This window comes from Triticum aestivum, chromosome 5D, assembly GCF_018294505.1.
Source record: "Triticum aestivum cultivar Chinese Spring chromosome 5D, IWGSC CS RefSeq v2.1, whole genome shotgun sequence".
NCBI classification, from domain to species: Eukaryota; Viridiplantae; Streptophyta; class Magnoliopsida; order Poales; family Poaceae; genus Triticum; species Triticum aestivum.
In genome coordinates, this window is record NC_057808.1 from 119608947 (window position 1) to 119625756 (window position 16810).

The following is a 16810-nucleotide window of genomic DNA, read 5'->3' on the forward strand; positions in this document are numbered from 1 at the left end:
ACAGAGTTAGGACACTTGCTGGGTTGAGGTTTCCGGCTCATCCCTCTCCGCTCTTCCGGCTGTTCCCAAGACCTGGAAAGTTGACGACTTCCAGTCAATGCCGCTCAGAGCTTCAAATTGAGCTTCCTCGTCAATTAACCCGGCCGGGTCAATTTCCGGGGCAAAGGTGTGCTTACGAGTCGGCAGGACTAAGCTGATGGCTTCGTAACGCGGAGTGGGGATCCTCTGATTCTCGGCATCGTAACCCGGCTGGTACTTGGTCAGATCCGTATCATTTCCAATCAGAGTGGCCACCGGGCATACGATCTTCACGCAGGCTGCGAAGTCCTTTTGGTCGAAGGCGGTGCCGTCTTCCTTCAAGCTGGGATAGCCAAGGGCAATGTCCGCCGGGTCTAATTCTGGAAGGAACGCCTTGGCCCGGCTCAGAGCAGCTATGGCTCCGGCTCTTGCGGAGGCCCGTCGCAGCTCCTGGACACGCTGAGGAAGAACAGCAAGCCGACGAAGCACTTCCGCCAGGTGAGTCGGCACCTCATTGGATAGGGCCACCATGGCCAAGGCGCGCTGTGACCCGGTGTAGAGTTGCTCCACCAGGGTGTACACGGCCTTCAGCTTGGTCACCACACTTTGGTTGAGGTTGGCGCTTCTGGGACCTGTTTAACAGAGTAAGGTAAGCCGCTGGCAATGATGGATTATGAGACATAAAGGTTATAAACTGGACGAGAGCCGGTGGAATGACTTACTGAAGATTGCGGCGACCATCTGTGACACGTGGCGCTTTAAACCGGCGAGTTCGGTGGTTCTTTCCGTCAGAGCCTTTTCCGCCTGTTCGGCCCGGTTCACCAGAGTAGCCTTCTCTTCGGCCCAAGCTTTCCGTTCAGGGTCAAAGTCCGTCTTCAGCTTTTCTTGCGCAGCAATACTGGACACAAATTTGGCATTGGCCTTCCGGGTCTCAGTTTCTTGCGTCTTCAGGCGGGTCTTTAAATCGGAGATGTCAGCCTCAAACTTCTTGCAAGCAGCCTGCATAATTTCCGGGTTATAGCATGAACAGTTACTATGCAAATTTAAAGTCCCAAGCGTTTTCCAAGCAAAGACACTTGGCACTTGGGGGCTAATGCATATCGAACGTTCCTATCTACAAATTACCGGTTCATGGAAGTAAGCCGGAACTTAAGTCTACAACATATTCAATCATAAGTCGTCGACTTGGGGGCTAGCATGGTAAAGATAACTATGCAGTAAAGCAAGAAGAGTGGTACCTCAGACTTCTGCTGAATCTGATTCACTATGTCGATCTCTAAGTCCCGGCTCTTGTGCACCTGACTGACATAGCCGGAGACGATCTTTCCGATGTTCAGATTGGCGTAGTCGGCGAGGTCCAGATTAGCCCGGCGGCGCCCTAGCAACTCCTCCTTGGCAGAGCACTTGGCCAGCGCAGTAGGTCTCCCCGGCTCAACAAACTCCGTCCGGGTGATTACCACGTCCGGGTCATTGACCGGGTGAGCCAGGCTGGAGGTCTCCGGGTTAGCAGAAGCTTCTTGAGGTTCTTGAGCTGAAGGGGCAGAGGCAACTGGCGTTTCTTGAGCTGCAACCTCCGGTTCAGGCAAGTCTGGCTCTTCGACCGGCTTGTTCTTTTTCGCCCGCTTGCTGAGCTTTGCCTGGGCACTGAAAGGACAAAAAGGTTAGTACAAAAGTATGAGTAAAGATAAGCACAACAAGAGATGATTATCATTACCCGGGTACGGTCTTGAAGGCCGGCAGGTTTGATTGCATCGAGTCACCAGAAGAGGGTGAGGTTTCCTGATAGTTTGAATCAGAGGAATTGAGCGGTTGACGTATAACACCCGCCAAAGGATGAAAAGGGTACAAGTTGGAGATAACCTCGGTTCGGCGTTTCCTCGATGTGTCGGGTAAGCCGGAAGAGAGGTCAGCATCCTTGTTGGTCCGGGTGTGCTGCCGGCTCTCATGAGTCTGTTGCTTCAAAAGAAATTGAGGATCTTGATAAGCTAAAGGATGAGAAAATCTTACTTTCCGGGTTACCCTTCGGACTTTCAGCCTTGGCAAGGGCTCCGAGTCGGAGGAAAGTATCATTACCTCTTCAACCACCGGGTTACTTGCTCCGGTATCATCCTGTTGATGAACAGTATTGATAAGGTGGACAGAAATAGACAGCAAGTACAACAAGAGTTTATAGGCTCAGGGGTTACCTCTGACTCGGAGCTGTCGCTTAGTTGCATCAGCTTTGAAGCAGTAGGCCTACTTCCCTTCTTACGGGGAGCGGCTCTCTTGGCGGCTTTCTTAGCCTTCCTGGCTTTCTTGGTCGCCTCATGGTCATATTTGACCTTCCGGAATTTGTCATCAGCCTGAAAAATACAATGATGATTTCTTAAAGATTCAGATGAAGGTTATCTACAGAAGAAGATAAGATGTTCAGATCAGCGGCTTACTGCTGGGGCTGGGTTGGTCTTGCAGAAGGGGGATAACCCGGTCCTACCGCAGTCTGCCAAGCTCTCATTTAAAAGGGCCTTGGTCATGTCTTCAGCAACGTCATCAGGAAGATCGTTGCGGCTGTGTCGCAAGGGGTCATCTTTCCGGCCTGTGTATTCACACATTAAGCCGGGGCGGCGGCTCAGGGGGATCACCCGCCACGAGATCCAGACCCGGACCAGATCAATTCCGTTGAGACCATTGCCCAGGAGAGCCTTGATCTTGTTGATGGTGGGGAGCAGAGGTTGGCGCTCCGCCTGAGTTAACTTGTCAGACAGAGGGTGAGTTGGTCCCAGACGTGAAGGGCGAAAGCCGGGCAGCGGGCTCTCGTCAGCCGGCGACGTGTCTTGGCAATAGAACCACGTTTGGTTCCAGTCCTTTGGGTGACTCGGCGGTTCGGCGTAAGGGAAAAGGCAGTCTCTCTGTCGCTGAATGGAGATGCCACCAAGTTCCAAGCTTGGCCCGTTGGCGCACTCGTTCTGACGGTTCAGGTAGAAAAGCTCTCTGAAGAGCAGCAAGCTGGGCTCTTCTCCAAGGTAAACTTCGCAGAACACTTGGAAGTTGCATATATTGGGCACAGAATTGGGTCCTATGTCTTGTGGCCGCAGATCAAAGAAGTTCAACACATCTCTAAAAAACTTTGAGCCGGGCGGTGCGAAGCCCCGGCTCATGTGATCCGCAAAAATCACTACCTCCCCGTCCTTTGGCTGTGGTCTCTCCTCTGACGGGTCAGGGGCACGGTAGCACATGACGTCCTTCTTAGGCAGGTAACCCGACTTTACAAAATCCGCTAAGGTCTCGTCGGTGACATTGGACCTCATCCAATTGCAAGTGATGGATGCTTTAGGAGCTTTGGGAGGCATGGTGAAAGTCGGACGCCTATGATAAAAGTAAAATGTCCGGTTTAATCGTAAGCCGGAGGAAATTTACAGTTCAGTGTTTAAAGTGGCGGCTTATGGAGGGGCCTAATGACATATGTCTAAGTGCATCGGGTTATCTAAGCCGCTAGTGTGCTTGAGAGTAATTCAAATCGTCTACAGCCTTGTTGTAAGTGAGCCGGAAAATTTTACGGTGCGTGGCTTCCTTTGAGCCGGAAGGTTCTACGGCGCGTGGTTTCTTTAAACCGGAAATGTAAACCGCCATGACTCAACGAGTGCAGTTTTTTACTAAGTGTGGTGAAAACAGGTTTCACACATTGCAGTAAATAATTTGGATCAAAATGGTCGGCTGAAAAAGAAAATTTCTAGACCTAAAACAAATGCAGGAGAATGTTCGCAGGTTCAAATGGGACTTCTATGCAGTAGAAAGGGATCTATGAACATTGGAATGGGTGTGAAACCACTACCGCGGCCGTCCTATGCAGATAGAGATCAAGAAAGGCAGTAAAAATAAAAACTACCAAGAACTCGCGAACGACGGCGAAGAACACGGGAAGAACAGCAGGAGCCTAACGCTGATCTCTCCTACGAGGAGGAAGGAACTTACGGATGCAGGGGTTCGCAGCGGTTCTCTGGACGGTTCAGGGTGATGCAGCGGCCAAGGACGACGAGGACACGGAGCTCTGTTGCGGCGGCGGCGGCGGAGCTCGAACAGCACGGGAGCAGTGAGAGGAAGGAGACGACAGAAGAGGGAGAATGAGAAAGACCCGACGGTCGGGCTATTTATAAGGCCGGTCTCATAAGTGGGCATGAGAAACGAGGAGGCCACGGCGCGGTTATCTCGCCCGAGAGGCGCCTCGATTTTTGGGATGGCAGTAAAGATAAGATCCGTTGCGGATCTGGTGGAATAAAAAATGGACTTAATGGAAGATGATGTCACGGCGGATTACCCGGAGTCCAGAGGATGATGTCACGCCGGGTTATGGCCTTCACACAATTGTAAGCCGGAGGTTTTCTGTCGAAAGAATTGAAGATTGACATGAGCCGGCTCAAATCAATCTGGGGCCTAATGTTGAGGATATAGACCTTAGAGTCACCCGCCAGAAGGGGCTGGGTTACTCATAATGGTCATTGCCAGAAGCCCGGCAACAAGCTTGAAGACGGTGGGCCAAAGATGGGCTTAAGACCCGGATATGGCTTAAGGCCCGTAGTTACAACCATCATTATGGTAGAACTTGTAGTGTAAGGCAAGAATAGTTGAGAGTCCGAGCCGGACACTCTTATGAGCCGGCCGGGACTCTAAGAGCTGCTGGGCGTCAGCCTCCCTATATAAAGGGACGACCCGACAGCGGTTTAGGGACAGGAAAGATCTCATCGAGAGCCGGGCATAGCAGTTCAGCTCCCTGGTCATCGAAACCCTAATCAATACCACCTCAACTGGACGTAGGCTTTTACCTTCACCGTAAGGGGCTGAACCAGTATAAACCCTCGTGTTCCTTGTCCCGTTAACCCCTTCAAGCTTCCTAGCGGCGATGGCTCCACGACTAAGTCCTAGCTTGAGGACATCTGCCGTGACAATTCCACGACACCCTTACCTTTTATCGATCAAATGCTAGAAAGATTATCTAAACATACACATTTTTGCTTTCTAGATGGTTATTCTGGTTTCTCTCAAATACCTGTGTCAGCCAATGATCAATCAAAGACTACTTTTACTTGCCCTTTTGGTACTTTTTCTTATAGACGTATGCCTTTTGGTTTATGTAATGCACCTGCTACCTTTCAAAGATGCATGATGGCTATATTCTCTGACTTTTGTGAAAAGATTTGTGAGGTTTTCATGGACGACTTTTCCGTCTATGGATCCTCTTTTGATGATTGCTTGAGCAACCTTGATCGAGTTTTGCAGAGATGTGAAGAAACTAATCTTGTCTTGAATTGGGAAAAGTGCCACTTTATGGTTAATGAAGGTATTGTCTTGGGGCATAAAGTTTCTGAAAGAGGTATTGAAGTTGATAAAGCCAAGGTTGATGCTATTGAAAAGATGCCATGTCCCAAGGACATCAAAGGTATAAGAAGTTTCCTTGGTCACGCCGGTTTTTATAGGAGGTTCATTAAGGACTTCTCCAAAATTTCTCGGCCTCTAACTAATTTATTACAAAAAGATATACCATTTGTCTTTGATGATGATTGTGTAGAAGCATTTGAAATACTTAAGAAAGCATTGATCTCTGCACCTATTGTTCAGCCACCTGATTGGAATTTACCCTTTGAAATTATGTGTGATGCTAGTGATTATGCTGTAGGTGCTGTTCTAGGGCAAAGAGTTGATAAGAAATTAAATGTTATTCAATATGCTAGTAAAAATCTAGACAATGCTCAAAGAAATTATGCTACTACTGAAAAAGAATTCTTAGCAGTTGTATTTGCTTGTGATAAGTTCAGACCTTATATTGTTGATTCTAAAGTAACTATTCACACGGATCACGCTGCTATTAAATATCTTATGGAAAAGAAAGATGCCAAACCTAGACTTATTAGATGGGTTCTCTTGCTACAAGAATTTGATTTGCATATTGTTGATAGAAAGGGAGCTGAGAACCCCGTTGCAGACAATTTGTCTAGGTTAGAAAATGTTCTTGATGACCCACTACCTATTGATGATAGCTTTCCTGATGAGCAATTAAATGTCATAAATGCTTCTCGTACAGCTCCATGGTATGCTGATTATGCTAATTATATTGTTGCTAAATTTATACCACCTAGTTTCACATACCAGCAAAACAAAAAGTTTTTCTATGACTTGAGACATTACTTTTGGGATGACCCACATCTTTATAAAGAAGGACTAGATGGTGTTATTAGACGTTGTGTACCTGAGCATGAACAGGAACAGATCCTACGCAAGTGTCACTCTGAAGCTTATGGAGGACACCACGCTGGAGATAGAACTGCACATAAGGTATTGCAATCCGGTTTTATTGGCCTACTCTCTTCAAGGATGCCCGTAAGTTTGTCTTATCTTGTGATGAATGTCAAAGAATTGGTAATATTAGCAGACGGCAAGAAATGCCTATGAACTATTCACTTGTTATTGATCCATTCGATGTTTGGGGCTTTGATTATATGGGACCTTTTCCTGCCTCTAATGGATATACACATATTTTAGTTGCTGTTGATTACGTTACTAAGTGGGTAGAAGCTATTCCAACTAGTAGTGTTGATCATAACACCTCTATTAAGATGCTTAAAGAAGTTATTTTTCCGAGGTTTGGAGTGCCTAGATATTTAATGACTGATGGTGGTTCACATTTTATTCATGGTGCTTTCCGTAAAATGCTTGCTAAGTATGATGTTAATCATATAATTGCATCTCCTTATCACCCGCAGTCTAGTGGTCAAGTAGAATTGAGTAATAGAGAGCTCAAATTAATTTCGCAAAAGACTGTTAATAGATCTAGAAAGAATTGGTCCAAGAAACTTGTTGATGCATTATGGGCCTACAGAACTGCATATAAAAATCCTATGGGTATGTCTCCATATAAAATGGTTTATGGAAAAGCATGTCACTTACCTCTCAAACTAACATAAGGCTTATTGGGCTATTAAAGAGCTAAATTATGATTTCAAACTTGCCGGTGAGAAGAGGTTATTTGATATTAGCTCACTTGATGAATGGAGAACCCAAGCTTATGAGAATGCCAAGTTGTTTAAAGAAAAGGTTAAAAGATGGCATGACAAAAGGATACAAAAGCGTGAGTTTAATGTAGGTGATTATGTATTGCTATACAACTCTCGTTTAAGATTTTTTGCAGGAAAACTTCTCTCTAAATGGGAAGGACCTTACGTTATCGAGGAGGTCTATCGTTCCGGTGCCATAAAAATCAACAACTTCGAAGGCACAAATCCGAAGGTGGTGAACGGTCAAAGAATCAAACATTATATCTCAGGTAGTCCTATAAATGTTGAAACCAACGTTATTGAAACCGTAAGCCCGGAGGAATACATAAGGGACACTTTCCGGAATGTTTCAGACTCCGAAAAGGAATAGGTATGTGGTACGGTAAGTAAACCGACTCCAAAACGGTTTATATGGCAATGTTTCTCCGTTTTGGAATACTTAGAAAAATAGAAAAATAAGTAGTCTGGGAAGGACACGAGGGCTCCACGAGGGTGGAGGGCGCGCCCCCTACCTCGTGGGCACCTCGTGTGCTCTCCGGACTCCGTTTTCTTGCACGATACGTATTTTGGTCGGTAAAAATTCATTATATAATCTCCCGAAGGTTTTGATTCCTGTATCACACAATTATCCTCTGTTTTCTTTTCGAGTTGTTCTGCTGCAGATTAGAGCAACATGTCGTCCCAGGATTCGGAAGGAGAAAGTTATGTGGATGATTACCTTGCAAATCCTAAGGTCTATGGAGATGTGGAGCACTATGGTTGGACTACGGAAGAAGAAGAGGACTATGAACCCAAGAGAAAGAAGGAGACGAGGTCGGATGAAGATGAAGTCCCACTACCTCAACCTGGGGACATGCATGTGGATTTCAAAAAGTCAAGCCTCCCTGCTAGAGCAAAGAAACTTAAGATGGAGTTTATCCCTTTTCGTCTCTTGCAGGAAAACAAGCAGGAATTATGCAAAAAGATATTAAGCCTGGAGCAAGAGATTGATGACTTGAGGGATCAAAATTCTATCCTCAAGCGCAAATTAAGGAAGAAGACTATGTCATCAACTAAACCATCATCTTCCTCTTCACCAACAAAGGAGACATAATCACATGGGTATGGGCACTCCCCTTGGCAACTGCCAAGCTTGGGGGAGGTGCCCCGGTATCGTATCACCATCACACTCCTATCTTTACCGTTTTTCTTAGTTCGATCCTATTAGTAGTATCTTGATCTAGTAGAATAAATTTTTTGGTATGATCTAGTTTTGAGTTTAGCTTTATGATCCCTCTATGTAATCGAGTCCGTGAGCTATATAATAAAGATTAGTGTTGAGTCAAGGGATTGATTATTTTGCCATGATCTTGTGTGAATAAAAGAGAGAATAAAAAGGAATAAAAATATCGTATTGATCTTATTGAGAGTAATGACTTCGCATAGAAAGAGTATGATGATTAAAAATTGTTGTGATTTGGCAAACATAGCTTTGGTCATCGTTCCAATTAATAGGAAGTAATAAAGAAAGAGAGGTTTCACATATAAATATACTATCATAGACATCTTTTATGATTGGGAGCACTCATTAAAATATGACATGCTAAAGAGTTGATGTTGGACAAGGAAGACAACGTAATGGGTTATGTTTTCTTATATCTGAGATAAAGTATATTGTCATGGATCATCCAACATGTTGAGTTTGCCTTTCCCCCTCATGCTAGCCAAATTCTTAGCACCAAGTAGAGATACTACTTGTGCTTCCAAAAACCCTTAAACCAGTTTTGCCATGAGAGTCCACATATCTACCTATGGATTGAGTAAGATCCTTCAAGTAAGTTGTCATCGGTGCAAGCAATAAAAATTGCTCTCTAAATATGTATGATTGATTGGTGTGGAGGAAATAAGCTTTATACGATCTTGTGATGTGGAAGAAATAAAAGCGACGGACTGCATAATAAAGGTTCATATCACAAGTGGCAATATAAAGTGACGTTCTTTCGCATTAAGATTTTGTGCATCCAACCCTGAAAGCGCATGGCAACCTCTGCTTCCCTCTGCGAAGGGCCTATCTTTTATTATTATCTTCTACCTTATGTAAGAGTCATGGTGATCTTCACCTTTCCCTTTTTATATTTTATCCTTTGGCAAGCATAGGATGTTGGAAAGATCCTGATAGATATATCTAATTGGATATGGGTTAGCATGAACTATTATTGTTGACATTACCCTTGAGGTAAAAGGTTGGGAGGCGAAACTATAAGCCCCTATCTTTCTCTGTGTTCGATTAAAACTCCGTAACCACAAGTATTGCGTGAGTCTTAGCAATTATGAAAGATTAAATGATAGTTGAGTATGTGGACTTGCTAGAAAGCTCTGACATAGACTCTTTCTGATGTTATGATAAATTGCAATTGCTTCAATGACTGAGATTATATTTTGTTAGTTCTCAATAAAGTTTCTGATTCATACTTTGCGTTGTGAATAGATTATTACTTGAGCATAAGAAATCATATGACAATATCCATCTATGTTGCTGTTATAAGAATAATCATGATGCCCTCATGTCCGTATTTTATTTTATCGACACCTCTACCTCTAAACATGTGGACATATTTATCGTTATCGGCTTCCGCTTGAGGACAAGCGAGGTCTAAGCTTGGGGGAGTTGATACGTCCATTTTGCATCATGCTTTTATATCGATATTTATCGCATTATGGGCTGATATTACACGATATGTCACAATACTTATGCCTATTCTCTCTTATTTTACAAGGTTTACATAAGGAGGGAGAATGCCGGCAGCTGGAATTCTGGGCTGGAAAAGGAGCAAATATTATAGACCTATTCTGCACAACTCCAAAAGTCCTGAAACTCCACGAAAGTTATTTTTTGAAATAATAAAAAATACTGAGCAGAAGAAATACGTCAGGGGGGCCACCACCTGTCCACGAGGGTGGGGGGCGCGCCCTACCCCCCAGGGCATGCCCCCTGCCTCGTGGGCCCCCTGTTGGCTCTCCGGTGGCCATCTTCTGCTATATGAGGTCTTTCGTCCGAAGAAAAATCATAAGCAACCTTTCGGGACGAGACTCCGCCGCCACGAGGCGGAACCTTTGCGGAACCAATCTAGGGCTCCGGCAGAGCTGTTCTGCCGGGGACACTTCCCTCCGGGAGGGGGAAATCATCGCCATCATCATCACCAACACTCCTCTCATCGGGAGAGGGCAATCTCCATCAACATCTTCACCAGCACCGTCTCCTCTCAAGACCCTAGTTCATCTCTTTTATCCAAATCTTGTCTTTAAGTCCGGGATTGGTACTAGTAGGTTGCTAGTAGTGTTGATTACTCCTTGTAGTTGATGCTAGTTGGTTTATTTGGTGGAAGATCATATGTTCAGATCCTATATGCATATTAATACCCCTCTGATTATGAACATGAATATGCTTTGTGTTCCTGAGGACATGGGAGAAGTCTTGCTATTAGTAGTCATGTGAATTTGGTATTCGTTCGATATTTTGATGAGATGTATGTTGTCTATCCTCTAGTGGTGTTATGTGAACGTCGACTACATAACACTTCACCATTATTTGGGCCTAGAGGAAGGCATTGGGAAGTAATAAGTAGATGATGGGTTGCTAGAGTGACAGAAGCTTAAACCCTAGTTTATGCGTTGCTTCGTAAGGGGCTGATTTGGATCCATATGTTTCATGCTATGGTTAGGTTTACCTTAATACTTTTGTTGTAGTTGCGGATGCTTGCAATAGAGGTTAATCATAAGTGGGATGCTTGTTCAAGTAAGAACAACACCCAAGCACCGGTCCACCCACATATCAAATTATCAAAGTACCAAACGCGAATCATATGAACGTGATGAAAACTAGCTTGACGATAATTCCCATGTGTCCTCGGGAGCGCTTTTCTCCATATAAGAGTTTGTCCCGGCTTGTCCTTTGCTACAAAAAGGATTGGGCCACCTTGCTGCACTTTATTTACTTTTGTTACTTGTTGCTCGTTACAAATTTTCTTATCACAAAACTATCTGTTACCACTTATTTCACTACTTGCAGAGAATACCTTGCTGAAAACCGCTTATCATTTCCTTCTGCTCCTCGTTGGGTTCGACACTCTTACTTATCGAAAGGACTAAGATAGATCCCCTATACTTGTGGGTCATCAAAGCGCTACTACTAATTACCAGTAGCGCTCATTGTAGAAAGTGCTACTATTAAGTCGATATAGAAGTAGTGTGGTCTAACCCACGCTACTGCTAACCTTGAGCTGTAGCGCCTTACTAGTAGCATGGTTCCCCGCGCTACTGCTAGGGTTTTCCCTAGTAGTGAGTATAGGCACTGTACGTCTAAGACTCCCCAACATATACTCATCCATCTTGCTCCAATGGTGATTAAACCAAAGCAATGGAGACCAATGCTCTGATACCAATTGAAAGGATCGAGAAGAGGTGTCTTGAGGGGGGTGATTAAACCCTCAACAAAGAAAAGTAGCAGTTTTTAAATTCTTCAAGTTAAGGTGGAGGTTTAGCACAAGTTTAAACATTCACAATACATTTCAAGCAAGCATGGCAAGAGTATATGAGCAGGCGGAAAGTAAAGCATGCAAATTGCAAGAAATTAAAGGGATGGGATTGGAGTGTGCAAACGCAATTGGAGACACGCAGATTTTTGGCATGGTTTTGATAGGTGGTGCTATCGTACATCCACGTTGATGGAGACTTCAACCCACGAAGGGTAACGGTTGCGCGATTCCACGGAGGGCTTCACCCACGAAGGGTCCACGAAAAAGCAACCTTGTCTATCCCACCATGGCCATCGCCCACGAAGGACTTGCCTCACTAGGGTAGATCTTCACGAAGTAGGCGATCTCCTTGCCTGTACAAACTCCTTGGTTCAACTCCACAATCTTGACGGAGGCTCCCAAGTGACACCTAACCAATCTAGGAGACACCACTATCCAAAAGGTAATAGATGGTGTGTTGATGATGAACTCCTTGCTCTTGTGCTTCAAATGATAGTCTCCCCAACACTCAACTCTCTCTCACAGATTTGGATTTGGTGGAAAGATGATTTGAGTGGAAAGCAACTTGGGGAAGGCTAGAGATCAAGATTCTTGTGGTTGGATTGGAATATCTTGGTCTCAGCACATGAGTAGGTGGTTCTCTTTCAGAAAATGTATGCTAGAAGTGTAGGCACGTTCTGATGGGTTTCTCCATGAATGAAGAGTGGGTGGAGGGGTATATATAGCCTCCACACAAAATCTAGCCGTTACACACAATTCACCAAACTCGGTGGGACCGAATCATGAAACTCGGTCAGACCGATTCAGTTCAAAATGTGAACGTTAGGATTTTTGGTGGGACCGATATGATCAACTCGGTGGGACCGATGTGCTAGGGTTAGGGTAAAACCTTAACTCGGTTTGACCGATTACACAAACTCGGTGAGACCGATTTTGGTAATAAGCAAAACAGAGAGTTGGTCAAGCAAACTCGGTGGGACCGATTGCGTATCTCGATGGGACCGAAATAGTTGCAACAGGCAACAGAGAGTTTGCAAGCCCATCTTGGTGAGACCGAGATCCCATCGGTGAGACCGAAATGATTAGGGTTTCTGGCAGTGGCTATGTCAAATGAACTCGGTGGCGCCAGATAGATCAAATCGGTGGGGCCGAGTTTGACTTTAGGTTTGGGACATATGTGGATATGAGAAAGTGGTTGAGGGCTTTGGAGCATATCACTAAGCACTTTGAGCAAGCAAGACATTAAGCAACACCTCGTCCCCTTTTAATAGTATTGGCTTTCCTATGGACTCAATGTGATCTTGGATCACTAAAATGAAAATGAAGAGTCTTGAGCTTCTGAGCTTTTGCCAATCTTCTGTCCTTAGCATCTTGAAGGGGTTCCACATCCTCTTGTCCAGGCCACTCCACTGTTGAACTCATCTAAAATATACTAGGTGAAAGTATTGGTCCAACAAGAGATATGTTGACATTAATTACCAAAATCACCCAGGGAGCACTTGTGCTTTCAGAGGTTCATGTTCGACCTCCATGAGGTCACAGTGGCAGCCGCGAACGACGATGAGCCCCCCAAGGACGGGTCGAGACGACTACTGCGCGACTGTGGTAGGTGCTCACCCTGTGATGTCGTCACCCCAAGAATTGGAGGTTTGTCCACACCGATGCTCCCTCTCCGGTTGTAACAAATTCCGTCTAAATTTGGTTCGGTTTCCTTCTCATTGGGAGACAGAAATATGGTAGTTATCAATCCACACATTGCCCTACCTCAATGAATAAATGCCCCAGAACCCCCAACCCAGACCACCTTGCACCAAAGCGCCCATCTTTCCTCTCTTCCACCGCCACCGCTATCGCACTAGGGTTTTCCCTGACCCCCAATCCACCAAAGCATTGAATACTATTGCATAATATTTGATGGTAGATGGAGACCAACTACCTCCGCATTTCTTCTTTGAATCAGATAGTTAACCTGTCTAGGTTATCTGCAATGAGCACTTCTTATCATAAGTATAATCTTCTCCTATATAGAAACTTAAATTTAAGTGTCTATGACAAACTTTAGTGCTCAGGCAGAAGCCAAATTAGGAAACCACAATACAATGATGTCCCATGATTTAACATTGATCAATGTTTAATCCATCTATATGGTCCAAATTTGGGTCGCTTCCTTGTGAGGTACGACACTCTATCCTACCAGGCATTGCTCGACCCTCCCCCATTAAATATCCCAACTCGGACCCTAGAAGCCGAACCCACCTTACAACACTAAAAGCATCCATCTTTCCTATCTTCCACCACCACCATGTTTCCCCTTCCTCACCCTTCTAGGGTTCCGCCTAGCCGCTACCACTGCCGAGGAGGAGGAAGGGGAGGTGGTGGTGATGGTGGGTGGTGGGGCTGCTGGAACAGAGGAGGACATTCGTGATGCATCGAGGAACTACAACGTTGGTCACATACTTGCGAAGGTCGGCGTTGGAGGAGACGGGGAGGGGCATAGAGGAGATGGCAGAAGAAGGGGGTTGTGGTGGTGGTGGGCGGCCGCGACAAAGAGGAGGCATGTGTGGCGTTGGGGGCGCACGGTGGTGTGGTGCCCACCATGCTAAATCGGGATCCATGGCCGGCTGGAGGAGGTTGGGTGAGGGATGGGGTTGCACGGGGGAGACAAAGGGGTTTTGTGCAAAAGCAAAGAGCGGAGTGGCGGAAGTCCTTTTGTAAAAGTGCCACCACTGGCCTTGCATGCACTACATATAGATCGGACGGTCGAATATGTACTCGGACCCCTGCTCCTACGGATCTCATAAAACAAATCCCGTCCAAATTTGGTTCGATTTGGTTTTGGTAATACTTGACTTCATTTCCTTGTGATGTACGATAGATAGGTGTCCATTCACATGTTGCCCCGACTCAATAAATAAATTCCCACGGACCCTAGCCCAGCCCACCCCGCAGCAACCAAATCTCCCATCTTTTCCTCTCCTCTGCCGCCATTGCCGCCGCCGCGTTTCTAGGGTTTCCCCGATCCCCAATTCATCTGCCCCCACCTTAGCCCGGATCCAGCAGTGATGGTGACCGCAGAGGCAGGTGAAAGAAGATGATCATGCTCAAGTCGGCCGACGGCGAGGAGTTCGAGGTGGAGGAGGCAGTCGCCATGGAGTCGCAGACCATCCGCCATGGAGTCGCAGACCATCCGCCACATGATCGAGGATGACTGCGCCAACAAAGGCATCCCGATCCCCAACATCAACTCCAAGGCCCTCTCCAAGGTCATCGAGTACTGCAACAAACATGTCATGGCCAAGACAGTCGATGTCTCTAGTGGATCCACAGGTGTTGCTGCATCCGACACCATGGCTCCCGCCGCCCTAGCCGGGGACCTCAAGATCTGGGACGCAGAATTCATCAACGTCGACCCTGACACCCACTTTGACCTCATCAAGGTATGATATCCTTTGGTTCGACCATTTAGTTTTTCTAGATCTACTTTTTCTTGATGTTCCCCTTCTGGCACTCAAATCTAGATTGGGCGTGCCCGTCTTGCTACGATTTATATTAGATTGGATCGACTCCTCGTACAACCATCAAGGTAGATTTGGTTCGATTCGATTGGACTAGATTAGGTTTAGATTATACATGATTATGATTTATTAGCGATGTATACATTGGTAGGCCATACAAAATCCTAGTAAATAGGTTAGGGTATCATCTTGTGATCTGATATGTTTCACTAATATGTGTATGTCATTGTTATGCGTAACCTAGGAAGCTTTATTATGATCAGTGTGAACTTACCAGATGCACTATCATTGTGCCAGCAAATTGTATGTGATTAACATGCGGAAACATCAGATGATAGGTCACTTCATGTGTTGTTTTGTGTTTTATGATTATGCTACATATATTAATGCTTCTCTCTCACACGATAGGTCACTTCACGTGTTGCTTTGTGTTTTATTAGCTTGTAACACATCTTAATGCAAGACAATCAAACTAATTATCCATGTTCTATTGTCATTATAGATTATTGCTTCTCTCTGACACCCTATGGTTCTTTCTGCCGCCTCTCAGGCAGCAAGTTACCTCAACATCAAGGGGTTGTTGGACCTGACTTGCCAGACTACTGCAGACATGATTAGCGGAAAACCTCCGGAGGAGATTCGTAATTTCTTCAAGATCCAGAACGACTACTTGCCAGAGGAGGAGGAGAAGATCCGCAGGGAGAACCAGTGGGCATTTCAGTAGAGGAGCATCTAGGTGTTGTTGAATGAATGCTTAGTATTCGTCATGTCAACCTTTTAGCTGCACTCTTTATGTTTTAATTGGTTGTAATTGTACTGGAGTCTATGAGGTGGTGTTAGTGAACATCTTCAGTGTTTATGCTTGCGTGAGCAAAAAAAAGTATTGTGGTCAGTGGCCAACACTTGTCAAACATCTTAGTATTTTCATAAGATTAATTCCGACATTCATCTAAAGCACTCATGTCAAGTAACATTTTCTCTCCAGCCAATCCGAAATCATAATTTAGTTGTTTAACAAGACAATATGCTTTATGTTTTATCTTCAAGGTAGATGACACGATGTTGCATAAACCATTTGACATGGTAACATACCCATATAATTCTTATAAGAAGTTATTGATGGTACAATGTACTGTGTGTGGCTCATCTCCTGGGAAACCAGACGATAGACCGACTTCAATGCCAACCAGGCCCAAGGGCTAAACCAATGCAATGGAGGCCAGAGCTCTCATACAACTTGTAGGAGCATAAGTAGGTCTAGAGGGGTGATTGGACTACTTGACCAAATAAAAACCAGGCCTTTTCCCTATTTTAGTTCTTGGCAAGTTTTAGCGATTCTCACAAGTCAAGCAACACCCTACACATGCAAGTCTAGATAGTAGGCAGCGAAAACTAAAGACTTTGCATATGAACATAAAGGAGGGGATCAAAGATATCAAACGCAATGAAGATACAGAGATTTTTGGTGTGGCTCCAATAGGTGGTGCTACCGTACATCCACGTTGATGGAGATTTCAACCCACGAAGGGTAATGGCTGCACGAGTCCATGTAGGGCTCCACCCACAAAGAGTCCATGAAGAAGCTACCTTATCTATTCCATCATGGTTTACGCCCACGAAGAACTAGCCTCAATCGGGGTAGAACTTCGCGAAGTAGGTGATCTCCTTGCCCTTACAAACTCCTTGGCTCAACTCCAGAAGCTTTGGAGGCTCGCAAGTGATATCTAACCAATCTAGG

The 16810-nt window shown here is 45.2% G+C and overlaps 1 protein-coding gene across 1 annotated transcript; it reads left to right on the forward strand.

The window, feature by feature from the left end:
* Positions 1–14510: 14510 nt before the first annotated feature.
* Positions 14511–15918, forward strand: LOC123124461 (SKP1-like protein 1). Its single transcript, XM_044545075.1, has 2 exons — positions 14511–14994; positions 15623–15918. Exons 1-2 carry the CDS (start codon positions 14728–14730, stop codon positions 15794–15796), a joined length of 441 nt encoding a protein of 146 aa, XP_044401010.1. The 5' UTR covers positions 14511–14727; the 3' UTR covers positions 15797–15918.
* Positions 15919–16810: the final 892 nt, after the last annotated feature.

What these genes read in the sequence shown, in the direction of transcription:
- LOC123124461 (XM_044545075.1), top strand. Translation starts at nt 14,728, where the DNA reads ATGGAGTCGCAGACCATCCGCCACATGATCGAGGATGACTGCGCCAAC. An exon ending in CCCACTTTGACCTCATCAAG is followed by an intron (nt 14,995 to 15,622) that starts GTATGATATCCT and finishes GCCGCCTCTCAG; the next exon opens with GCAGCAAGTTACCTCAACAT.